This window comes from Punica granatum, chromosome 8, assembly GCF_007655135.1.
Source record: "Punica granatum isolate Tunisia-2019 chromosome 8, ASM765513v2, whole genome shotgun sequence".
Classification (NCBI taxonomy): Eukaryota; Viridiplantae; Streptophyta; class Magnoliopsida; order Myrtales; family Lythraceae; genus Punica; species Punica granatum.
The window spans coordinates 7,168,646-7,195,599 of NC_045134.1; the positions used below are offsets into that span (position 1 = coordinate 7,168,646).

The 26,954-nt window shown below is 38.1% G+C and overlaps 2 protein-coding genes and 1 pseudogene across 2 annotated transcripts; 2 read left to right on the forward strand and 1 right to left on the reverse strand.

Moving 5' to 3' along the window:
• Positions 1 to 4,168: 4,168 nt before the first annotated feature.
• LOC116188675 (salicylic acid-binding protein 2-like) lies at positions 4,169 to 12,383 on the forward strand. Its single transcript, XM_031518162.1, has 4 exons — positions 4,169 to 4,253; positions 4,425 to 5,080; positions 11,756 to 11,878; positions 11,988 to 12,383. Exons 1-4 carry the CDS (start codon positions 4,169 to 4,171, stop codon positions 12,267 to 12,269), a joined length of 1,146 nt encoding a protein of 381 aa, XP_031374022.1. The 3' UTR covers positions 12,270 to 12,383.
• Positions 12,384 to 19,751: 7,368 nt separating this feature from the next.
• On the reverse strand, positions 19,752 to 22,407 carry LOC116188676. The gene is made up of 8 exons (XM_031518163.1): positions 22,177 to 22,407; positions 21,021 to 21,488; positions 20,756 to 20,817; positions 20,568 to 20,670; positions 20,380 to 20,459; positions 20,104 to 20,227; positions 19,919 to 20,043; positions 19,752 to 19,827 (listed from the first exon to the last, which is right to left on the reverse strand). The coding sequence occupies exons 1-8, from the start codon at positions 22,405 to 22,407 to the stop codon at positions 19,776 to 19,778; spliced, it is 1,245 nt and encodes a 414-aa protein (XP_031374023.1). The 3' UTR covers positions 19,752 to 19,775.
• A 1,062-nt stretch (positions 22,408 to 23,469) lies between these two features.
• Positions 23,470 to 26,281, forward strand: LOC116188677 (annotated as a pseudogene).
• The last annotated feature ends 673 nt before the right edge of the window (positions 26,282 to 26,954 follow it).

Here is a 26,954-nt window from a genome sequence, read left to right on the forward strand (position 1 = left end):
ATAGATTTGATGTTACCACGGAACAAACTGATATGACGAAGGACCGAATTGATGTGACGAATGACCGAATTGATGTGACCATGGGCGAAATTGATGTTATCAGGGACGAATTTGATATGCCCAGGGACGAATTCGATGTGACCAGGGACGAACTTGATGTGAGTAGGGACGAACTTGATGTTACTAGAGACGAATTCGATGTGACCAGAGACGAATTTGATGTGACCAGGGACGAATTTGATGTAAAAAAAATTTCAGGGACCCGGATCTAACACACCGTTAAACTCTGTCTAACGGTGTTTAACGGTGTGCTAGATCCGAGATTAAAATGATGATTCATGCTAGATCGTAATAACTTTTAAAAATGTACTATGAAGTGAGAATAAGGTAAAAATTGTACTATATGGGGTCATTTTTCCTGAAATAAATTAGGGCGTAACGTGTTAAATATTTGAATAAGGCATTTAAAATTTTTGCAATATTTTTAGACTTCATAAATTAGAACTCAAATTCTGAAATTAAAAAAAAATAGAAAAGGAAAAACATGCGGGGCTAGCTAAATTTAATTCATCATGTTTGTGTAACACAAAAAAGAGAGACTTATGCCAAAACACTTAATCATTAAGGCTTTGTTTAGGAGTGTTGTTTCTAAAAGAAAACGTATGAAATATAATCCTGAAAAATAAGTGCTACTTTCAAAATAAACAAAAGTATTTGGGAGGTAATAGTTTGAAATAGCTAACATTAAAAATTAATGATAAGCATAAATAGTTATTATAAACACCTATTAATCTACTGAAGAAAATCACATTTTCAACCGCCAATATCAATCAAACCACAATTTTAAAATTATTCATCAAACACTACTTCTGCCTAAAAATCAACAGAAAAACGCATGCAACCACCACCGCTTTCCTAAAGGAAGCCTAATTCCCTCAAGATCTGCTTTATTTGTAATTAATCGCTTAACTACCTATATATTCCAATATTTGCAACGGTAAATATGAAGTTTTAAAAATTGTAAAATAGTCCCATTTGCTAAGGAATCAAAGAATGGGAGAGAGAGGGGAAAGGGCAAATTGAACGGCTGAGGGCGGTGGGACTTTGATCCCAGCCGCCACTGTCATCATTTAGGTCACCAGCAACCTCGTCTGAGTCGTGGTGGTTGGGTCCAAGTCCTCCACCGCCTACAATTACACCATTATGTCTCTTCGGTTTCAGGGGGGAAGGGGAGAGGAAATTCCGAGCGGTGAAAAAGAGAGAAGATTTCGGGTAGTGAAAGAGAAAGGAATTTCGGCGGTGGAGGCCTAAATCTCGGTTACCACTGCCCGGGGTGAGGTCGCGCGCCAACTTATATGCTCACTAATGATCTCACCTTGGCTAGCAGTGACCGGAATCGGGGCCTCACCACCCCTCTCCATGAATTAGGTCCTCAGATTTGCTCCGTCTATTTTTTTAATTTCGAAATTATTTTATTTCAAAAAATATTAGCAAAAGTGTAAAAGAGAGAAGTTTTAGTTAGCGCATAATATTTTTTCTTCCACCAAACAAAATCTACTTATTTTATTAAACATTTATTTTTTAAGGACTTAAAAAATCTATTTATAATATATAAAAGTGGAAGCACGAGATGTGAAAACTCCATTTGTTAACTCTCAGCTCCTAGTTGAATGCAGTGCGAGTCGTGGGAGCTCTAATTGTTAACTCTCAGTTCGTGATTGAGTGACTTCTCAATTACTCAAATAATTAATTTTTTCGAAAAGAGATTCATGTATTTGAATATTTCAATTTTAATAAAATCATTTCAACTAATTCTATAATAGAAATTGCAAATAAATATTAAAAGTTCTCTACAACACTATTTTTTCCAATAAATATTAGTTTTTTTAATATAATCTGATCTCAAGAACTTAAACAATTTTCTCTATATATATTTATCAAATAATTATATTTTATTAATTTATCTAATTACCCGCCAACGCATGGGACTGTATCTAGTTAATACTTAATTTTCAATACTTAAAAAAGTGGATGAAATAAACGCATAATAAATTTGGAGGTGGTTGAATCCACTGCTAGGACAACCATGGAAAAGAAAAAGGCGCACTAACACTACACCAAAATCTTCAGCTTGTAAGCAATTCTCATATTGTCAAACAAATAGTGAAGACTCGACTAGCGCGTTTATGGAAAGATTGCTACCCCCTCGCTGCAAACGATGCATCCCTTTTAGTTTATTACATTAAATTAAATTAATTAATCATGCTCTTTTAGTTCAATTAATTGCTCAAATGGACTTCAATTTCGGAACTTAATATTAATTAAATTAGTTGATAAATACTAATAATACTCATTTTTCATATTTTGCGAGATTATGAGCTTGAGGAGTGAATTGAAAAGGCAATGTAATTGGAGATCCAAAGCATCGTCAAAGGGGCACAAATTCCAGGAAGCCCACACAAAGGTGATTAGAGGCTCATTATTTCGGGGCCGAAAATGGAGAGCACAGCAGCGACACAAGGAATAATTCGTCCTGCAAGTTCAATATTTTTTGCCCAAAAATACTCAGTCTAACTCGACTCATTGAGTTTGACTTGTTATTAAGGGAACGGAAGATAGTACGAATAAGGAGAAATTTTTGGATAATTTAGCATCGTCACATGACATAAGAAAACACCAATTAAATTACATGGAATAAGAGAAATGGTATTAATCGCTTGAATAATTGCCATAATTATTCTTCATTAAAAAAATTTTATTAGTTATTTCTCGTTTCGTCATTTAAAATTTTCTCTAGAATAATGGAGATTGGGATGTGTAGGGAGATTGGCTCGTGCAGCCAGATTTTCTCCATTTTCGGGGAATCTTTTGTTCTTTCATAATATGCCCGAGAAGAGGCCCATCAATAAATATAAAAGAAAAGATCCTAAGTGAAAGGAAAGTCCATACAGGAGACGTCCATGATATTTTGAATCGAGAGGAAAGTGGAAGTGTAATATATCTTTTACTATATATATTCTTAGGATATTTCTTATTTTGTTTGCTTTCCTTATCTTGGGTTTGATTTCATTGAATTAGGAATAATGGGAGATATATTCTCAAAAATCACTACGTACCTTACATTGGTGATCTTACATCGCCACATGACATGAAAATACTCCAACTGAATAGCATGAAACAAGAAAATCGGTGCTAATTACGCAAATAATTATCATAATTATTATTCATTAAAGAATTCTACATTTTTTATTGCAACGTTAATGTAAAGTTGAATCATTTAAGATTTTCTCAATTTAGACAGTTTTTTGCATTGAATAGAATCTCACATAAATGCCTATATTTACCGAACACGGAATTTACTATAAGAACCTTTGACAATTCAATCAATTGCACTTATCCTTTTCTATTTTTATTTTTCTACAACTTACATTCAGCTTCAACCTCAAAGGTCTGACATTGCGATAAAAAGAAGTTTAAGTATCCATCTCATTTCAAATTCAAAAATCCCTGAGGCCACATGTCAGGCCATTTAAGTACGTTTATCCATTCTGAGCATCACAGGGGATTCTCATGATCCCGAGAGAACTAGTCGGACAAAATTCTAACACCCCAGGTCAAGAAAAAAAAACATTAGATTTAGTTTCTAATAGTTATCAGGTCGACATTAAGGCTTTAGCAAGCGGTGTAACATCAAACCATTTTGGCCACACCTCGATCGGCCCTTTCCGGCTGTGTACTCGATCAGTTATGTCAAGCTGTGATTACGTTGTGACCTCGACTGATTTCTTGATCGTCCTTTGATTGGTTCTCAGGCCGTCACGTTTCATCTTAAATCAGAACATACATCTAAAATACAATTGGCCGCTAGCTAAATCCTAGAGCCTCGTCCATCCTCACCTACACTTCTTTCCTACTGTTCAAACTCAGCCGATGTTCAGTCTTACAAACCTCAGGGCCAGGGGCGGAGCCAATGTAATATCAGGGGGGCAATTGCCCCCCTGAACTTTGACTTTTTTATAATTTTGCCTCAAAATTATGTTAATTTATGAATTTTTCTATGTAAAATTTGCACTTTGCCCCCCTTGAAAAAAACATTTATGTACTATTTATATCAAGCAATATTTTTGCATCCCCTAAACAAAAATCCTAGATTCGCCCCTGCTCAGCCATGGTGCTACGCATTGTATTGGTGAGATTGACCAGTATACCGCATGGGAAGCCACCTCACGTAGCTCCAGCATGTGACGCCTTTCGTTTGTGGCAAAACAAATATAAATTAAATCAATTAGTTCATTGAGTCCAAAAAAATTTCCATGGATCACAGCATTTACCTTTCTCTTGGAGTCTTAAGTTGTCCCGCAACAACTGCTGCAGCTGCCATCTCTACAATGTGGAGGTCCACAATTACATCCTCCTCTAAGAAGCTTTTCCGCCATCACTCTCATCACCAGCCTATCCCAGAGCAGATGAAGTAATACGGCCGCTGCTTCACTGCTTTCAGTTCTTATCTACAGCATCCCCATCCAGTTTGATCCCAACATCACAGCCACCACCTTCTGCTTTGGATCCACTGAAGTTGGGATTAGAACTGGGTGGTAAATCCGATGGAGTTAGGGCTTCCGCCTCCTCATCTGCTGCTGCCTTTGATCTCTCCTCTCTCACATCTTCAAAAGCTAGAGCATTCTCAACTCTCAACACAGAGGAACAGAAACTGCAAAAGCATCAGAAGCACTTCGTCCTTGTCCACAGCGCATGCCATGGTGCGTGGGCTTGGTTCAAGCTGAAGCACCGCCTCGAGTCAGCCGGCCACCGCGTCACGGTGCTCGACCTTGCAGCCTCCGGTACCAACCCCAGGCCCATACATGAGGTCTACACGTTCAAGGAGTACACGCAGCCACTGCTTGATTTTCTACATGCTGCGGTTCCTCCAGCCGAGACCGTGGTGCTGGTGGGCCACAGCTTCGGCGGCCTAAGCCTGGCTCTCGCCTCAGACATGTTCGCTGACAAGGTGTCGGTTGCCGTTTTCCTCTCAGCCTTCGTCCCTGATACCACACACGGGCCATCATATGTCCTAGACCGGGTAATACGACCTCCTGTTCCTTTCTATTCGAAGAGATTACGCTATCATCGAGATCACCATGTACAACTGGTATAGAATGTGAACCTTGAAATCGATCGGGGGTTCCATATGAAATTTTTGGAGTCTGGCTCTGCGAATAGCTAACATGAAGTCGATCATCTGATCTGCTTATTCTCGCCACAACAAACCTTGTCATTTCCTCGGAAAAATTACCTTAAAAAATTTCCGATGAATTCCCAAGAAAAAGTCCGTCGGAAATATTTCTGTCTTCAAATTTATTTTTTTTTAAAAAGAAACTTCCTACTGAATTTTAGAGGGAAAAATTCTGTTGGATATTCGTTGGACTTGTCCCTGGAAAATCAAGGAGTTTCTTGGACGGTCCTTTACATGATGAAGGCAGACAATATCGGATTAATTAGGCGGGAGACAAATATGATATTATGGTGATACATATCTATGCTTCTATGCTATAATGTAAACAGATAACTTTTTTTCCCCCATTCTACCATTCTTGAAATTTCATTAAATTAAGGTATGAAAATTATAAATTTGACCATTATAAAACTTCATCAATAATTACAAATTGACCAATGTCAATTAGTTGAAGTGATTCGATTGTTTTAGTCTTGTGGATAAAAAAAATCTACGTTACGAGAATTTTAACTAAACTCGAAATGAAATTGGTCGAAATCAATTGGACTTTTGAATATTAAAATGCACACCAAAAACATATATTCACAAAAAAAATCTAATATAATTGTGTGTGATTTCTCACCCCAATCTCCTCTCATTGATTAAAAAAATCTTTTTCCACCAAAAAAAAAAATCTTCCTTCCACTCCACACAGTACTCTTCCATTGTCATGTCTCCCTGTCCTTTTCGCTTCTCACCTTGCGCCTCTAATAAGACTATGCACAGCGGGCGTGTCTCCACCATCTAGAGATGCCACGTGGCGTCACTCAAGGAGAAACCCCGCTGGGCATCTCCCAAAAGCAGCTTTGCCCCAACCCCTCAATAGCCAAGAAAGGTAACCTTCAAAGGTTTGACCTAATGATTAAAGTGCGTTTAAATTTATATTTGATTTCGGGTTCAAATCCCTTTGAGGCCATCGGAGCGCCTTTTGGCGTGATTACCTGCTCTGTACGCCGTCGAAAATTCACAGAGCTCCGAAGATTAGTCGGACAAAGTCTAAACACTCCGGGTTAGCAAAAAAAAAAGAGCCAAGGAAGGTGCCGTTGCCTTTTTTTTAATTTAACATGTATATAGATTCATGAAGAAACTAAAAAATAAAGATGACGGTTAGATGATGAGTGTCTCTTTTCATTGTGTGCTTTTAAATGATATGGCGATTATGTGACAGTAACGAATCCACTTTAAAAACTCAAATAATGACCATGACTGGAGATAGTTTAATACCTTTTTTAACCCAAAAAAGTACTTTTTTTCCAACAATCTACTCCTTTAAATGATGGTTAATTTTACTGTGCTTCAAAAAATTTCATAAATGTTACAAGTTGATCCAAAAAGTTTTTTTGGTAACTTGCTGATACATTAAGTTTCAAAACTATTTCGATGTGGTGCATTCCGTCATGCTTGACACCGTTAGTTCGACGCTAACGTGGTTCATTACATGTCAGTGCTTATCTAAAATAATTCTCTCTTCTTTCTCTTCTTTCTTCTCTCTCTTCGGTCTCTATCTTCTTTCTCTTCTCTCTCCTTTCTCTCCCATCTCTCCCTTCTCTATCTGGTCTCTATCCTCCATGTATCTTCTCTCTATCCTACTACCCTCGACTGCTCGAAGAGAGATTTGAGGCGCCGAGAATCAGGACGACTCGAAGGAGTCTGATCCCATGGACAAGGATGACAGCGGGGGGAGGGATCTAAGGCTAAGGGACAAGTCCATGTGGCGAAGGACGAGATCCGTGTCCCTATCCGAGATCTGAGCTCAAAGAGATAGGGAGAAGATGAGGACTAGCACTGACTTAGCCTCCTCCGCTGCCCCGAGCCCTCCTTGAAAGGGCAATAGCGCTCCCTGCCTGATTCTTGAATATGGGCTCCCTTTCAATGGCTAGAGGGAAATTGAATTGTATCGTCACTTTCAGTGTTTGTGGGCTTTTATTGATGTTGTTTCTTTACACAGAGACGGGGGAAGAATATGACCGTTATCTGTTTTTGGTAAAACGTTACATGATGGTGCAAACTCTTTTGAAAATTGTAACTTAATAGTACAAAATGTTTTATAGAAATTACATAATAGTGCAAAATGTTTCTTGAAGTAACTTAAGGGTTCACGGTGAGACCTAATTAGATGCAAATTGTGACCCCTAATTTTCTCCCTTTTTGCTGCCACCCCATCACTTCGAAGAACCAAAGATTCCAGTGGATTTTTTTTATCTTCCCTGATTCTTCCTCCCATTTTCTTTCCCCTTGGTAGAATCAAGCTGGAAGTTGAAAGTCAAACAGAGGAAAAAGATAGAGAGACATACTCGAAACTCATCTCATCATTCAACCTTCTGAGATCGGACTCGATCTAGCCAATTGAGTTGAATTGCCACTGCATCGTTGAGGCCCTTTCCCAAGCGGAAGCACACCCCCCCCCCCCTGTGGGTGAAGTCCCTGGGCTTTGGCCGAATCGAGGTCGGACGATTGGGGGTGGTAGGACAGAGAGAAGAGACATAAAGAGAGAGAGACAGCAGAGAGAGAACGGAGAGATGGGAGAGAGAGGAGAGAGAATATAGAGACAGAATAGAGATGAGAGAGAATTGAGAGAATTTACTTTTTTAATGGTTTTTTGTTTTTAAAAAATTTAGATTTGTTTTATTCTTTTTTTTATTTTTTATTTTTAAAATTAGAAACAAATATTTTATTTTAAAATTTAAGCCACATCAGATGAGCATTGACACGTAATGAGCCACGTCAGCGTCGAACTAACGGCATCAAGCACAAGATGACGAAATGCACTATATCGAAACGGTTTTCAAACTTAATGTATCAACAAGTTATGAAAAAAACTTTTTGAATCAACCTGTAATATTTATGAAACTTTTTGAACCACTAATACAATTAACCATTTAAACAACATAAAAGATTTTTTGAATTATTTAACTATTTTTATCAAATTATTATTTTTCTGGATAAGTATCAAATTATTATATATATATATATATATAGATATATATATTAGTTAACAGTTCATTTCCAATCAACACATTATTTTAGTAGAAATTTGGTAATACGAGCAACAACCCCGCATAAGCGCAAGTCCGTAAACAAATGTCAACAAATTGCTCCAAATCGGGCAAAAACAAAAAATTGGTTCCAAAAGTTTAATATCTCGATTATGTAGGGTCTGAAAATTTTACACCATGATTAGCAATTTCCAAGTATATAGGGTCTCAAAAGGCGGATGCATTTTTCCAAGCTTGGTTTTTCTCAACATGATTTTTCTCCTTTCCTTAAAAAAAGTCCAAATATATCCAATGGCGGCATTTGGAACAGTTTCCCCACATGCTATTTAATAATGAGGAAATTACGTCATAGATCCTATAATTTCACCGGATTTTTAAATCTATCATATGCTTTAAAAATTATTCAAAATAGTCCATGATTTACATTTAGTTTCAAATTTATCCCGGCATTAACTCTTCCGTCAATATGTAATGGCTGTGTTGACATGGTACGTTTGAAGATTAACGGCGCCTACGTGGAGGGTTAGTGGGGCCATACTTGCCACACTAAAAAATTTTCCGAGATAGATTTGAATAAAAATAAAAATATGGGATATGGGATAGTGATTAAGAATTCGGTGAAACCATAATATATATGGCGTAATAACCAAATAATAATAATAATAATTATTATTATTATTATTATTATTATTATTATTATTATTATTATTATTTTGAGACGAAAACAATGAGAGCACATTGCATAATATAATAGGAAGGAAAATCATTTTTTACTGTACTTATCTTTCCTTTTCTATGACAAATACTAAGGAAAGGAAGGCCCCTTCATCTCAAATGTAAAGTCCATCTTAATGTTTTTTTTATTCTTTTTTTTTTGCAATTTTACCAAATATGAATAGTAAAATGAATGAAAATATATAGATATAATTCAGTTACCGTTTTTCTTTTTGCCATAATTCACTTCACACTCTGCCTTTGGTGAATATTTTATTAATAGCAAACCTAATTTATATTGCATAGCCAACAAGAGAATTAGCGGACATAGACACTAGACTGCCGACCATGGGATCAATGGGGATTTTATAAGTATCTAGTGCGTCCTTATGTAAATACTTGATTATATCTCATTAAAAAAATGATCACTGACCAATGTTTTACACATAAATTGTTATTTTTAATAGAGAAGACACGTGGGTTTAACATAAAGATAATGATAAAATTTAATAAAATGATATATCAGAATCATCGATGAGAATCAAACCTAGGACATTTTAGTTTTGACACCCAAAATTAATGAAACCCTTGCCTCACCTACTGTCAGAGGACAAAGAAAAATCAATTTTTAAATAATATAGTAAAAGGATAAATAAATATTGATTTTTAGGAAAAAAACAAATTTTAATACAAAGAGATCATAATTAATAATTGACACTATTTTGTATTGCTCAAAATTAGGTATAGAATGAGCTCTTATTGGTGAAATTAAATTAATATCCATTAAATTTTGGTCAAATATCAATTTTTTAATATTTTATCACAAACTATATTTTTTATTAGGAAATACACAAACTTTACATTTTTTACATTTTATTACAAATTATATTTTTTGGCTAAGAAATACACTAACTTTCATTTTTATGTCTCATTTAGCATCTGTTCAAATTTTTGCCAGTTTTGCTAACGTATCCGTTAATAGATGACTGTCACTAATGGTGATTGATGTGGCGAGCCACGTCATCAAAGAAATATTAAAAATTTTGAAACTTGGGTAGCCGGAGGTAGGAAGGAAGTCAACAACCTCTATAACTACCGTCCATAAAGCTTCATCGAAGATACCATCGAACCCTCTATGTACTTCGACCAAAGCACATAGGTTTTAATGAAGCTTCTCAATCTAGTCCTCTAGGATCTGATTAAAACCTCACAAGGTCGATCAAAGCCCCAAAAACCGTTGGCTTGATAGAGGGTTCAATGGCTTCTCCGATGAAGTTTCATGGGCATCAGCACACAGAGTGATGAACTCGTGGACCAGAAATGGATAAGAAAGAAAGGTGAAGGGTATAATTAACTAAACTCACTCGATAAGATAACTCGCCACAAGTAAGAAAAGTCATTTTAATTCGCCACACTTAAGGATGAACTATTAGAATCGAGGTTTTCGTCACTAAACAAGGAACTTGTTCATATTAGAAAAGAGAGAAAATGCTCTAGGCAATTTCATTCAAAATATTCATTCATTCTCATTCATCAAAATAGAGCTTATATAGTGCTCAACCACTTAGACATGATGACAGCAATGGAAAGTAAAGACAACTAGTTACCAAGCATGGGAAAGTTAAAGTTTAAATGAAGATGGTTGAACATGAGTCTCCAGGCATTAATTCCTCATCCACCTTATTGCAACCGCTATTATTTTGAAGGAAATTCGTCCAAAATGCAGTTGGCTAATTAATGAGCCACCTACTCCACTTGATCAGTGTTTAACCACCTATTTCCATGCACTTGAGTATGGTAATGGGCTCGGGGCGAGTAGCAGCAAACTTCTTGGCCTTGGAACGAGTGGTAAATGACGGGCAACACCTAACACAATATGTCATGACCACCCAATTAGCGATGCATGTACGATTAGGACATCCTGATGAACAAATAACCATATATGCCATGCACTTAAGTGCCTTCATTGCAAATCCTGATTTAATCATGGTCATGGTTAATATCAAACATTATAGTAACTAGAATCATACCCAGTGATCTTTTCCTGTTTACTCAAGTCAATCAACCCCATCTCGACCAGTCACCTACCTCCATACACAGCTAACTAGAATCACTATCTGCCGCATATCCATACTTAGTACAAGTATATAAGTAATAGCAAATCCCAATTACCCATGTATAAAATAGTCGTATCATCTCAAGTCTAAGGACTATATGCATTAGTACGATCCAGATAATATTCATTGACAACAGTAAAGTACCACGTTAATATTATCCGTATGTCACATTCGACTCATTTATCTCCAAAAGTGTCCACGTGTCTGTTTCGATATTTAACATCAAGTAGCATGAGACTCATTGCTCTATCTTCATTAATATTCATCTATTAATCATGGATACACACAGAAGTGGCGGTCTGTCAGGAATAATAGAGTTCAGCTAAGATTCTTATGACCTCGAACAGTTCTAATAGAAACATGTACCATATTATTTCGAAACACATATTCTCAACTCCTTAATAATAAAGTATCTGTCAAGTCTCGTATAGACTTATTTTAATAAACACAAATAATTTATGAATAATAAAATAAATATTATTTTTATAAATAAAAGTTATTTTATTACATATATCTTCTCTCTGGCATATAATTAATAGACATTAATTTTTATTTCGCGTCATATATTTGGTCTTCTAATTGAAGACCAATTTCTTTTTCTTTTTTTCCATGGGGTAGTGGTCTCATTCTCTTAAAATGTATGGGACTTCGAACAGGCTACAAAAGAAATGCTTGACACTCAATTCCGGCCTTACCAGAATGGGGAGAAACGAGGAACATCGATTTTCTTCGGACCCATGTTCTTGTCCTCGAAGTTATATCAATTGTCTCCTGTTGAGGTAAACTAGCAGTACATGTCATGTATAGTCTTTTCTGATCACAAAGTATCGGAATGACTAGCTAGTCGGTTACTGATGCATGTGTTCTTTATTTCAATGGCTAATTCAGGATCTCGAGCTTGGTAAGATATTGGTAAGGCCAGGATCACTATTCATGGATGACCTGTCCCGCCAACAGAAGTTGTCTGAGGAAGGGTATGGGTCGGTTACGCGAGTTTGCATCGTGTGCAGCGAGGATGAAGTGATCCCCAAGGACTTCCAGCGTTGGATGATTCAAAACAGCGGAATCAAATATGTTTTTGAGATCGGTGGTGCGGATCATATGGCGATGTTCTCCAAGCCCCAAGAGCTCTGTGAATGCCTCTTAGGAATAGCAAACAGATATGCTTGAGGGCTTATTTATATGCTTAAGTTATTTCTCAACTGTGTGAAGGTACTATTTGGCGGTTTCACTTTTATGCTATTGCCACCTTTTAGGGATTTGCTATCATTGTTTGAGAACTTATATGATGCGATTCCCGCCAAGAATGACGAGACCCGACAACTAAAGGAACCCAAGATCGTTCCACGATCAGATTTGATTGACGAACCCTCGACCCGTTGTTTACGACAAAAACAAGAACCTTGGTATAACTGACCTCAACCCGTTGTTTAATGCGAAACAAGAACCTCGGTATATAGGAAGACGCCACAAACGGTAATGGAAAACCGCTTGATAAGTCGATGAAGACGCCACAAACGGTGATGGAAAGCCGTTTGATAAGTCGATGATGAACGCCACGGAAACTTCCGATAAGTTCGATTAGTTCTTCAAGAACCAAAGAGAATACTCTCACAATTTTCTGAATGTTCCTTTTATTAAAAATTGTCTAAGATGAATATATATAGACATAAAGTAATCCTAATATGGTCATATCTCCTCCTATAGATAAGGAAATTAAAACCAAAAATATCGATAGAGATATGACATAATCTATAAAGATATAAAATCTAAATACCCCTAGAATATCTCTATGAGATTTAAACTTCAAACAAATCTGATGTTATCTTCTGTTGATCATCAACTGTTCTAGAAGCTTCCTTAAACACTTGCTGAATTTAGCCTTGTCCGGAATCTTCTATAACTTGAATAATGTTGATGGATCTTTGTGGATCACGTGATTCATGTCCAATGGGCCTCCACGAATTTGCTTGAGCCCAAACCTCTTGAATCAGGCCGTTGAGTTCATCTTTAAACTTCTTTGCTCGTGCTCGCGTAATCGGTCCAATTGGAACTTGAACTGGATCCCTTGAAGTCGTGCTACGATTTGCATCATTCCCCTCCTCTTGAAAAGGATTTGTCCTCAAATCATCACCTACATCAAAAGGAAGCAAATCAGAAACATTAAAAGTAGCACTTACATTGTACTCACCAGGTAAGTCTAGTTTATAAGCATTGTCATTGATGCGCTCCAGGACTTGAAAAGGTCCATCTCCTCTTGGAAGCAGTTTGGAACGTCTTTGCGCCGGAAATCTCTCTTTCCTCATATGCAACCAAACCCAATCTCCGGGTTCAAAAATCAGCTTATGACGGCCCTTGTTAGCGTGTTTTGTATACTGCTCCGTTTTTCGCTCAATGTTGAGTCTTGTTTTCTCATGAATCTGCTTGACAAATTCAGCTTTCTTTTTGCCATCTAAATTAACATGCTCAGTCAAAGGTAAAGGAGATAAATCCAATGGAGTTAAAGGATTAAATCCATAAACAACTTCAAATGGTGAAAATATAGTAGCGGAATGAACAGATCTGTTATAAGCAAACTCAACATGTGGTAAACACTCTTCCCATGTTTTAATGTTTTTTTTTATGATTGCCCTCAACAAAGTAGACAAAGTTCTATTTACTACTTCCGTTTGACCATCAGTTTGTGGGTGACAAGTAGTAGAAAATAACAGCTTAGTACTTAACTTACACCACAAAGTCTTCCAAAAATAGCTCAAGAACTTAGCATCTCTATCCGAAACAATTGTTCTAGGCATGCCATGTAACCTCACAATCTCCCTAAAGAACAAATCAGCAACATGCGAGGCATCATCCATTTTGTAACATGGAATAAAGTATGCCATCTTAGAAAATCTATCCACAACCACAAAAATTGAATCTCTCTCACGTTTAGTCCTAGGTAATCCTAACACAAAATCCATTGAAATATCAATCCAAGGCTCAATAGGAATTGGTAAATGAGTATACAAACCGTTAGGCTGCACTCTGGATTTAGCTTGCCTACACGTAATGCATCTACCACAAATTCTCTCAACATCTCTTTTCATATGTGGCCAATAGAAGTGTTCTTGCAAAGTAGCTAAAGTCTTTGCAATTCCAAAATGTCCCATTAATCCTCCACCAAGAGATTCATGCACCAATAACTTTTCCTTCCTAAACACATCTAAAACAGATTTCAAATGTACCTTATGATCATCTAAGTTTTTGCTGTAAACGAGTATATCATCAAAGTTGACAACCACAAATCTACCTATAAATGCACGCAAAACACGATTCATAAGTCTCGTAAAGGTGCTTGGAGCATTAGTCAAACCAAAAGGCATAACTAACCATTCATACAAACCGTATTTTGTTTTAAAGGCAGTTTTCCATTCATCTCCTTCTTTCATTCTAATCTGATGATAACCACTCTTTAAATCAATTTTAGAAAATACACAAAAACCATGTAGCTCATCTAACATATCATCTAAGCGAGGAATAGGATGACGATACTTTACCGTTACGTTGTTGATTGCTCGGCAATCAACGCACATTCTCCACGTCCCATCCTTCTTAGGTACAAGTTTAACCGGAACGGCGCATGGACTCATGCTTTCCCTCACGTACCCTTTCTCCAACAACTCACTTACCTGCCGTTGAAGCTCCTTTGTCTCCTCAAGATTGCTCCTATAAGCTGGTCGGTTTGGAATTGTCGCACCGGGAACAAAATCAATTTGATGTTCAATCCCTCGGATTGGAGGTAAGCCATGTGGTGTTTCCTCGGGAAAGACATCCTCATACTCCTGCAAAAGAGAACAACAGAACTAGGAAGAGAGATATCAAGTTCGTTAGTATTGAAAAATGCCTCTTTGTACAAAAGTACAATTATCGGCTGATTTAAAAACATTGCTTGCCTAATTTCTCCCATGTTTGCATAAAAATTCTTTTGTTTTCTCTCTGATTTTCTCTCAATGGCCGAATTTTGATTTTCTTTTTCTCTCTCATTTTTCTCGGCCTCTCTCTGATTTTCCCTCGTTTTTTTCTGTTCACTCTCTTTCTTTTGATCACTCTCTTTTTGCAATCTCACTTGATCCTCATGTACTTGCTGCGGAGTCAATGGTACAAGAGTGATTGATCGTTGATTAAGTACAAAGGAGTATTTGTTCGTAAAGCCATCATGCTTCACACGCCTATCAAATTGCCATGGACGTCCAAGCAACAAATGTCCCGCTTGCATCGGTATTACATCACACAACACTTCATCTCCGTATTTACCGATTCGAAATGCAACTAACACTTGCTTGTCCACCCTTATTTCACCACTATCATTTAACCATTGCAATTTGTATGGCTTGGGGTGCTTCAGCATGGGTAGTCCCAATTTTTCCACCATTGTTATGCTTGCAACATTAGTACAACTACAATCATCTATAATCACACTACATACCTTGTCTTTGATGTAGCACCTAGTGTGAAAGATGTTCTCCCGCTGCATTTCTTCAACTCCTTTTATTTGCAAGCTCAATGCTCTCTTTGCCACCAATGTTAATGCATCTGGAGCTAAATATTTCTCCTCGGGAACGTCCTCCAATGGGGGCATGTCATCGGGATCACTCTTTCTTTGGAACGATGGGAATTTCATCTTAATACTACCCAAGTTCTTGTCTTCCCGATTCCTATCTTCTCTAAACCGCCCTCCATGTTTCCTATTACTAACAACTGACTCTCGATCATCTTCATCAAAACTAGCCCCATAATTCTCTTCATCTTCAACCCTCACTTCCCTCGGTTGAACTATTTCCTTCCTACATGCATTAAGAGAGTTTTGTGGCTGCTCCACACGTTTATTCTCCATCAGATCTATCCGTTCATGAAACTGCTCAAACTCCAACCTCATCACACGCCTCATCTCACTCATCATGGCCTCTATAAGTATTTTCGAATCAGCTAATTCCGTAGCACCTTCGGGAATACTCTTAGCACTGTTGTGAGACATGATTGCTGCAAAATAAAGTTAGAAAAAATGGACCTCACAATTCGCTCCCTTACGTGTTTACACTCAAGAATGTGAATCACTCTACACTCGTGTTTTCACTCAACAAAATATGTGGCTTTTAACCCTCTAATATTCTCACCGCTCTTGCCTTTTTCCACTCGACAATTCTCTTTCAGTTCCTTTGGAACTAAACAAACAACTCCAAATTTTCCAGCAACAATTCACCAAGAACTCATCAAGGAAAATTAATGATCAAAGGAAATTTCAGGAAGAAAAGAAGCAAGAGAAAAGGCAACTACTATGAAGGATTAAATAAACCAGAATGTTATATGAAATTATGGGATCAGAATCAATGCAGATTACAAAGAACGAGAAATAACAACTTTAGAATGGTCTGATGTAAAAATTTGGATCAAATTGACAACGATGTCTTCTTTCTTTTCTTTCGATCTTTTTTTTTTCTCAGCTCTGTATTTTTTTTTTGGCCGATTTTTTTTTTCAGCTCTTTTTTTTTCAGCTTTGTATATTTTTTTTTTCAGCCGAAATTTTTTTTTTTCAGCCCTTTTTTTTCTACTAATAATCCACAAAGAACAATTTCGATGAAGCGAAACTCAGCAAATTGAAACAAAAAAGGATAGGATAAACCCGATTTGAAGCCTGATGCTCTGATACCAAATGATGCGATTCCCGCCAAGAATGACGAGACCCGACAACTAAAGGAACCCAAGATCGTTCCACGATCAGATTTGATTGACGAACCCTCGACCCGTTGTTTACGACAAAAACAAGAACCTTGGTATAACTGACCTCAACCCGTTGTTTAATGCGAAACAAGAACCTCGGTATATAGGAAGACGCCACAAACGGTAATGGAAAACCGCTTGATAAGTCGATGAAGACGCCACAAACGGTGATGGAAAGCCGTTTGATAAGTCGATGATGAACGCCACGGAAACTTCCGATAAGTTCGATTAGTTCTTCAAGAACCAAAGAGAATACTCTCACAATTTTCTGAATGTTCCTTTTATTAAAAATTGTCTAAGATGAATATATATAGACATAAAGTAATCCTAATATGGTCATATCTCCTCCTATAGATAAGGAAATTAAAACCAAAAATATCGATAGAGATATGACATAATCTATAAAGATATAAAATCTAAATACCCCTAGAATATCTCTATGAGATTTAAACTTCAAACAAATCTGATGTTATCTTCTGTTGATCATCAACTGTTCTAGAAGCTTCCTTAAACACTTGCTGAATTTAGCCTTGTCCGGAATCTTCTATAACTTGAATAATGTTGATGGATCTTTGTGGATCACGTGATTCATGTCCAATGGGCCTCCACGAATTTGCTTGAGCCCAAACCTCTTGAATCAGGCCGTTGAGTTCATCTTTAAACTTCTTTGCTCGTGCTCGCGTAATCGGTCCAATTGGAACTTGAACTGGATCCCTTGAAGTCGTGCTACGATTTGCATCATTATAGTTATCAAATATTCCTTCATTATTGATGAAAACAGTTTGATATAAACGACGATATGACGTAATGATAACTTATTACGAATGAGAACATAAAAGATACTTTCATATGGAACAAGTAAGAACGGAATGGACCGAGGTGGACTGAGGAGACACCCGCCTTCATCATTGATTGAGGTAGAGGATCACTTTATCAGCGTTGCGAAGGATCTGCTGCTCCATCTAGGACGAGATATAATTCATTCAGCAATGGAAAGAGACATGAAGGTGAAGTAGGATTTTAGAACGAAATTATTGAATGAAATATATAGTACCTTAAAAACAGCCTTTCCGTACTAAATAAATTTCAAGGATAAAGTCCTCTATGTACATCATGTGAAGAGTTTTAGCACAATAGTTCTTTCGTATGATACTCAGTAGTTCATAAAACACTAGTGCAAAAATAATTTTCAAACAAGAAAACAAAGTTTTCATACTGAGGTATATCTTTCAGCACGCAAAAGTAGAACTGAATTAGCGGATCTTTTAGAGACAATTTGCAGAAAGTTATATCAGTACACGATTCTTTCTGTTTTGGTGCTCCTGGGTCACGTTCTTACATGAAAAATCGTAAAACATAAGTAAGAAAGATTTTACTTATACTCTACAGATTTCTTCTTTTTTTTTTTCCGGTAGGGAGTAAGCCCAAGAAAAAAGAAAGACAAAAAACTTACACGATGCAAAGAAGGGTATGAAAACCCCAAAAATATCGCTAAAATGCAGCGCTCCACGTCGGTGGACTGTGAAACACACAGTTCCCAAGAAGTAAATGTAAAGCATTCTGAGCCAGCCAATCCTCACAACAATTTCCTTCCCGATACTCATGAACGATATAGACAGTCCAGTTACGAAATAAAAATAATCTTTCTAAGAAAATCTTTTTCTCAGAGTTGTTTAGGAAACAAATATGCTTAAGGCTCATTCACTCCAATCTCCCCCATCCCCTCCCATTGACCGCCCTACAATTTATCCAATCTACTCATCCCGGTCCAAGACGGGGCAGGATGGCCCCTGAGCGTCCTTAAGCAGGGACGCTAAAACCCCACCCGACTGGCAATCCCACACCATTCCCACCCCAATCCACCAGCCAAAGGTGGGAGGGAGATGCCCTCCCGTCCCGACCAGGTACGGGATCAAACTCCCAGTTCTTCACGGGACACAGACACAGAAATCCAATCTAGTTCATCATCCCGCCATTTTCGTATTACTCAAATCATGGAGACTGCAGGGTATACTAGTGAGACTGATCCTATGAATGCATATAATAACACTAAGACTGATTAGTATCTGAATCTTCAAAACAGACTTTCCAAATCAACCCTAACAGAGATCGCAGGATGCCACTATATTTGTGGAAAAGAGAGGATCGATTTCTTGCATGGACTGTCAAAAAATATTGCCATGAGGCCCATACTGCAACAGACTGATACTTCACGTCCCACCTGCTTCTTCAACATCTGGTCTTAATAAGGTGAAAGTATCCCCTTCCCTCCAACACTTGTTTCTGTCAACCTTTAAATGCCTCATCTGGAAAACAGCTGCTGCGGTTCTTTCCCCAAAGTTCCAGTACGCCTCCATCCCGCATAGGAAACCAAGAATCTTCACAATTACGAATTTAAAGAAAACCATTTTCCTTAGGCCCCATTCCAAGAGTTCCAGTCAATCTGTAGTGAGTTCTCTGAGTATCGGCAATAATTTCAAGTTTTAAATTCGTTTGTTACAGGGCGTAAGCACAGACATCTCATATATGAAGATGACATCCCCTGTTGCTCTTCTGCTTACAAGGTTCAGGTACCTTATCCAATCATGTATTAGAAAATAATTAAATTTTTCCAAATACAGGCCTTCATATGACTACGCTAAAAGATATCGTTTAGACAAGAGAATCAACCAGCTGCTTTTATTAAGAAGCCTCAAAGAGCCTTATGGATCTTTGATAGTGATATTTCTGCAGTCCCACCAGTAACAAGAAAATTCATTTTCTATGCTGTTGGCTTGCTTGCCCCAAAAGCCTTCTCCCGTCAACATCAGCTTATTTAACATGATACCTCAAAAGGCTAATATTATCCGGGAATGAGAAACCCTTCTTGATAGCCTTGACCCCTTCTTCACTGGACCGCTGGAGTGCACGGTACAATTTTCAGAAAGTACACTTTTGCTGCTGGTAGCATAATTCTTGAAATTCCATTAGACTGCAAAATAAGAAAGTTTGTGAGATTCCCATTTTCATCTTCATTAATTATCAGGGACAAATGGAAAATAATTGGCACAGCAAAAACAAACCGTTTCAGAAGCGCTTTAGGATTATATGGAAATAAATTCTTTTGATTGAGACTTTCAAGTGAATCTTTTAAGGAAAGGAGACACCATTTAGCTTCCGCAAATGGCTGCCCTCTTATCTTCTGGTTCTTGTAACCATTTACGTGGTCTCCCTCGAGGTGCTTGACAAGTGATGGTAAAGATGATGCATCTACCAGCTCATTTCTGCCCTGCATTGAAGGTTTCCTCCTCTTGGAAGATGGCTCTTCTGTAAGATCATCTACTTGAAATTCTAGGAATGCCTCAAATTTATCCAATATTATTCGGAGGCACCTGCAGAAAATGGCGACACAAGAAGCATAGAATGCAAAACATGTGAGATGTTCATCAAGAAACATCATGGGGTTGAAAGTTCGAGATCTAGGGTTATCATCACAAGTGACAAGCGCAATAATGGGGCATAAGAAAAAAACTTGAGACTGTACCTCAAAAGATACTGAGCGCAACTAATTCCAGCGTCTTTGGATATAAGATAATCAAGAAGCACTTGGTGATCATAGTGTATCTGCTCACAAGAAATTATATTAATTGAAGAATACCTAACTGAAGGTCGACAATCAAAAGGAAGGGATAAAAAAAGGTGTATTTGGAGCACGAGGATGTGTAACTTTACCTCTGCAAGAAATACATGGAAGATTATTATGGGATTAAAAACATTTGAGACGTGAAGGAGAAAATGTTCCTCGATATCTGGAAATATCCTTTCTTCGCAAGATCTGCAAAGATAGCAAGGCTTGTAAAAGAATTATGGCCAAATTGCTCAAGAAGGAACAAGCAAGATAATTGGACGTAGAAACTCACTCTAGGGTCCCATTTAGCGGTAACTTAAGCATTTGCAATAGCACTTTGAATAGTAAATCATCCTAACAGCCAAAAGAGATACAAAAATTCAGTGTTATCTGCTTTTGGGTCATCAATTAAATTTATCATTTATGCTAAAAGGACTCATGCCACTTCCATGATGTCTTATTTCCAAAAATAAAGAATTGGCTGGAGGAAAAATTCATAATTAAAAATTTCAAAGTCAGAAATTTACAAGAACAATATTCTTAAACCAGCAACAAACCTCATGCATGTATAATTGCAGGAGGGATGAGGCAAAGCCGATGTACTTTCCCAAATATTCCTTGTTATGGCGTAGATTCTCAGCTGCAACATTCCTTTTAAGCCACTGACTAAGATCTTTCAGACCTTTCTTATGATTGCAACAGTTTAAAACTAAATTCGAACCTGACTTTGGAGCCACACAATTGCATTGTTTGTCAATTCGTCCCTGTAGGTTGAACAAACCGAAACAACACCTCAAGAAAAGGTATGTAGCCTGCCTCTGTATATCTGGGATGCCTAAAACATGCATCTTTTTATTAGGCACAACAGATGCAAAAGGAGAGTCCTCAAGGCTATTGGTACTAAGATTATGAACCTCAGCAGTTAGGTCCCACAAGAATTCATGAAAGTAACTATGGAGAAGCTCCAACCATGAACTAAAATTGCACTGGGAATCATCTAGGATGCTGAGCCTTATTGTTAGCATCTGTAAATGCAATTTAAACATGGGTTAGATGTTGACATGGGAGAATATGCAGTTGAATGGAGGGGGGAATGGCCGAATGACATAACATCTAAATATCCATCAAAATGAATGTAACGATGCTTTTGCATTTGGAATCTGTAACTAATATCATTACACACTGGCTAAAAATTCTTTGTTGATAGAAAGAGTTGAACAATCATTTCCAGGAAGTTGAGAATGGAGATAATGGCTCCATATACAGATCAAATATCGAATTCTAAATTAATGGAAACAAAGTAGAGAATTCTCGAATAGAATGAGCCAGAGTCAAGTTTGATCACAGAAAAATCGGATGAAAAACAATAAAAATGGGGATCTCTCTCTTCTATATCTAACAATAGATTAGTATCTACACTGGAAAGACTTAATTGCAATTTGATCTTGTAAAATTTTGCTCATTACGTTAATCCACATGAAATGTCACACGTTATATAAAGCTTGAAAACGTCTAGCTGAAACTAGATAACAATATTATCAATATTTCAGGGTTGGAAAACAACAGAATTTATACAGCACCTCAAGCAAAGATAGAACACTGAGTGTATATGATTCAATGTCATTTTCTCCATTTTATTATCAAATCAATTACATCCAAGATGTCTGTGACAAGTATTTGCTATGTAATAAAGTCAAAACCGGAGAAGATTACCAGCAACTTATGACGGAAGTATACCAAGATGCATGCGTTGGCATGGCCTTCTTGCCCACAAAGACACCAGTAGAATAGCTTGGGCACAAGGTCGCTGATGGTGCTAAGAGCCAGATGCCAGCTAAGGGAACCACTTTGAACTTCCACAGGGACGATTTGTCCGATGACCGAACATAGTAATTGAACTAAATATCCAAGAAATACATGCTCAAGCTGTAGGCTATGCCCCATGGATAAAGAATCAGACCTATCACTATTTATATATTTGCTTATTAGCAATACTCCTCATCACGCATGTATAACAATAATCTGATGGCCCAATGCGTGGAACTCCATGGATGGTAAATGTGTGCGCGGCATTTCGACGATGTGATATTTTGTGAGATTTTGAAATGTCACGATTGTATAATTTAAAATATTAATTTATTAGATTAGATGGCTGTAATATTTCAAAATCTCTCGCGGTACCAGAGTAGGCCGATTAGACCGAGTTAGCTGCCATCGATTGAAATGGATGATTTTCTGTTACGTGCATTGATCACGTGTTCATTGCCTCCATCAAGATGAAAAGAAAAAATGGAGAGCCTTCACTGGAGTAAAAGAAACTCCTTTTTCATTGTCGCCACAAGATTTGTTCACAAAGTAAAGGCACTGTTGGGTTGATTCTGATGAAAAATTTATATAAGGGAATATTACATGCATAAACATTTCGTTGTTCTACGTATCTTGAAGAGGACTGTTACAGATCTTATTGTGATTAGTTATGAAATAGAAAATTTGGAAATAAGATTATATCAATCTTTTATTCAGTCGACATCTCTTGAATTTCTAATATTCGGTTGATATTATATGTCTATATTATTTATTTTTTCGCTTTCAATGAAGACCCAAATACTTAGTACAAAGAAACAAAAATCCTAAATAATTAATAAAGAAGCACGGGTAGTCTCACAATGAATATCGAACCCGAAACCTCTTATCTACCAGATAAAGTTCTGCGGCACTATGCTATGCTCTATTTGATATTTTTTATTTCGTAGTTCAGTCACTTTCCCGAACCTATAAATAATTGAGTTATTCCATCCATATATTTCTTTGAGTCTTATAATAATAAAATTTTATATTTTATGTAGCTTTGATGTACTCTCGATTTAATTCCCCCTCTCCCCCCCCCCCCCCAAAACATCCTAGCTAGTTCTATATAAACTAAGCTCCGATCCCCAATTGTTTACATATTATACCATTTCTCTCCTCTTCTGATCAATTTTCCTCTATGGAAGAATCCCTTTAATTATGCCGTCCAAGCTCCTCCACATCCTACCTCTTCTCGCTGTGAGCATCATTTCCGATTCAACTTCTCATCGCTCGTTCGCATCTATTGCAATACATATATGCATAAGAATGCATTTAGTCGACAATAGCAGCCATGAACAATCTCTATATCCTTATATATACATGAAATAATGCATATATGCTTTATGGTTTGCGTAATTAATTGAGGTCTACGTGCCTTATGAGACATGAGCTTTATTATCGCATATCACCCCGAAGGCCGCCTCAATTTAAAGAACAGCGTTAACTGGACGAGTATAAATTAATCTTTCGTGTGTCCGAATGAATGCTATGGATGCAGGAAGCGCTGGTTGCAAGTGAGGCTGCTTCTTCACCAGAGCTGTACTGGAAGTCAAAGTTTCCCAACACTCCAATGCCCCAAGCCGTTAGGGACATTCTTCATGCTGGTAGTTAGTTAAACTTTGCTGAGCATTACCCACTAGGGTTAGTCTAGTAGTTAACGGCTGCGACTCTCTTGGTAAAAATCCAAATCCGAGACTTTAAAAAATCTCTACGCAAGAGACCTACCGGCCTGTTGATCGGACTAACTTATTCTGTGGACGTGGACCATGAGGATTTATTAAACAGAGGCCAAACACCCCTCGTCATAAAATAAATAAATAAATTTTAATTATATATTAAACTAATTCTTTAGCTAATTTCAAGTTTACATCATATATATGTTAACTTCTATTCTACGGACCGGGTCCAGATCTTTCGGAAGACATGAGCACTTTGGTCGATGTTGGGAAACGTGGAGTTGATGTCGATGCTGAAAAGGGGAAGCCTGGTGGCGGGACCCAAGTCGGTAAGGCTGGTAAGAGGACTGACATCAGGGTTCAGAAAGGAGGAGTCACTGCCACAGCAGGCGGCCGTAAGGATAAGCCAGTATACGTTGGAGTGAGGCCAACCTCGTCGTTCTTCTACCAGCATGCAGCCTTGGAAACCCAGGTCGAGGCCAACCCTATAGTGGCCAAGTTCTTCCTAGAGAAGGACTTGACTAAGGGCAATGCCGTGACCTTGCACTTCACCAAGAGCACGAATCTCGCCACTTTCTTGCCCCAACAAGTCGCAGGATCAATGCCCTTCTCATCGAAGTGTTAGGAAAAATCCATGGGCTTACTTCAGACTCAGGCCCATCCGCAACCCAAAAGTTTAAGCCAATGAGTTGCTAGACCATTATCTCTTATAAACCTATGGATTTCCTCTCAACTTTTCCATGTGGGATTACTTCCAACACCCGCCCTCACCATTCTCCATATAGGAGAGAAACCGACCCAACAATTCCACCTCTTCTCGACTATATGGAGGACTTCGAGCCAGGCTTTCACTTTCGGACTCGGATACCCAATTGTTAGGCCCTTCACTAGCCACGAGCTCCACACTCGGGTCTTAGTGTGGTGTGGGTTTCCACGCATAGCGTGTGCACTTCCCCAGGATCGTTACCTTAGGCTCTGATACCACTTGTTAGGAAAAATCCATGGGCTTACTTCAGACTCGGGCCCATCCGCAACCCAAAAGCTTAAGCCAATGGGTTGCTAGACCATTATCTCTTATAAACCTATGGATTTCCTCTCAACTTTTCCATGTGGGATTACTTCCAACACCCGCCCTCACCATTCTCCATATAGGAGAGAAACCGGCCCAACACGAAGAACTTGCCTGAGGCCCTGAAAAGGTTCTCAGTCAAGCCTGGTTCGGTTGAGGCTGAACTGATGGCAACCACGATAAAGGAGTGCAAGGAGCCCGGGAACGAGGGCGAGGAGAAATACTGTGCAACATCATTGGAATCTATGGTGGATTATGCAGAATCCAAGCTCGGGAAGAATATGCGAGCACTCTCGACGGAAATTAAAAAAAAAACAGAATGCAGAAATATCAAATAGAGGAAGATGTGAAGAAGATAATGGCAGAAGGATCAAAGTATGTGGTTTGTCACAAGCAAAATTATCCTTATGCTGTGTTCTACTGCCACAAGACACAAAACTATTAGAGAAAAAGTGGTGATGTAAGAGGACACAATGTCCCACATCGGTTGAAAAAAAAATGGGGAAGTTTATAAAAAACAAAGGTCCAGTAACCCATAGGCTTAAGTTTTTGGGTTGCATATGGGCTTGAATCCGAATTAGGCCCATTTTAGTTTTAAAAATTTATCCAACTAGTATCAGAGCCCATGGTTATAATCATGGGCGTGTAAGGCCGCCTTAGTGCGGTGTAGTGCGTGTATGCACGAGTCTGTATGACTCGTAAGCTCGAGTGTAAGCGTAACGTGCACCGTGAGCAGGCACCCGTTGTGTCCGATGTCGGGACATCGAAGTGAGGGCGGGTGTGATTAAGTCGTGTGGTCTCATCGATTGATTAAGGTCACGTGGCTCGTGTAAGACGACATGATACCACGTGAGGGCGGGATGTTAGAGAAAAAGTGGTGATGTGAGAGGACACAATGTCCCACATCGATTGAAAAAAAATGGAGAAGCTTATAAAAGGCAAAGGCCCAGTAACACATAGGCTTAAGCTTTTGGGTTGCATATGAGCTTGAGTCCGAATTAGGCCCATTTTATTTAAAAATTTATCCAACAAAAACACAGAGGCATTTGTGGTGCCACTGAAGGGAGAGGATGGGAGCGAGGTTAAGACTCTGGCGGTTTGCCATATCAATACCTCGCAATGGAACCCTAAGCATTTGGCCTTCCGAGTGCGCATGGTCAAGCCCGGGGCCGTCCCAGTCTGCCATTTCCTCCCCCAGGATCACCTCGTGTGGTACAGCACTTAGCTACTAAATCCTGATATACAGGGCGCACGCATAGATTTAGTCGGTCAGGCGACTTGACTGTCCTGCATAATGTTTAAGGCGTCGGTTGTTATGAATACGTGAATTTCACCTTACACGTATGATGATAAAGCGTGTACCACTACATGTTGGGTTATGTCGTATAAAAAAGCACGCCGTTACTTAATATTACTATAAGGCATGCATGGTTTCTTATGTATTTGATAATTCGACTCAAATGCTAACGCACGTAATACATTAGTTCAGATTTTCATTAGATAGGTCAATTCGTTGCTGATCAACACCAAAGTTCCAATTATCTGAGTACATATACCTCAAGCAGGTCGCCTAAACGATCAAACTGAATTAAAAGCACGACCATCGTTTCATCCAGACTTTAATTCGTATGCGGGTCCGACCGCTGTGCTATTATATATACGGGTGATGAGTAGATATACTAGGTGCATAGAGTATGCAAGATATCACATGTCTAGTCAAACAGAAACACGATAATGTTGATCTTTGTTTTCCACTTTTCTTTCTTCTTTTATTTTTTCGTCGTTGTTGAACAATTAATGGTTGATATTATCATTTTCAAATGGGTCCAAAACGATATTCATCTAACAAGACTGTAAAATTTAGTGAGTCATCTATAGCGCGAACCAACTCATTTGAT

What these genes read in the sequence shown, in the direction of transcription:
- LOC116188676 (XM_031518163.1), bottom strand. Translation starts at nt 22,407, where the DNA reads ATGGGGCATAGCCTACAGCTTGAGCATGTATTTCTTGGATATTTAGTT. An exon ending in TCCATGTATTTCTTGCAGAG is followed by an intron (nt 20,460 to 20,567) that starts GTAAAGTTACAC and finishes TCTTGTGAGCAG; the next exon opens with ATACACTATGATCACCAAGT. An exon ending in GCAGAAATGAGCTGGTAGAT is followed by an intron (nt 20,044 to 20,103) that starts GCATCATCTTTA and finishes AATGGTTACAAG; the next exon opens with AACCAGAAGATAAGAGGGCA.
- LOC116188675 (XM_031518162.1), top strand. Translation starts at nt 4,169, where the DNA reads ATGGTGCTACGCATTGTATTGGTGAGATTGACCAGTATACCGCATGGG. An exon ending in TCCAGCATGTGACGCCTTTC is followed by an intron (nt 4,254 to 4,424) that starts GTTTGTGGCAAA and finishes TCCTCTAAGAAG; the next exon opens with CTTTTCCGCCATCACTCTCA. An exon ending in CATCATATGTCCTAGACCGG is followed by an intron (nt 5,081 to 11,755) that starts GTAATACGACCT and finishes GACTTCGAACAG; the next exon opens with GCTACAAAAGAAATGCTTGA.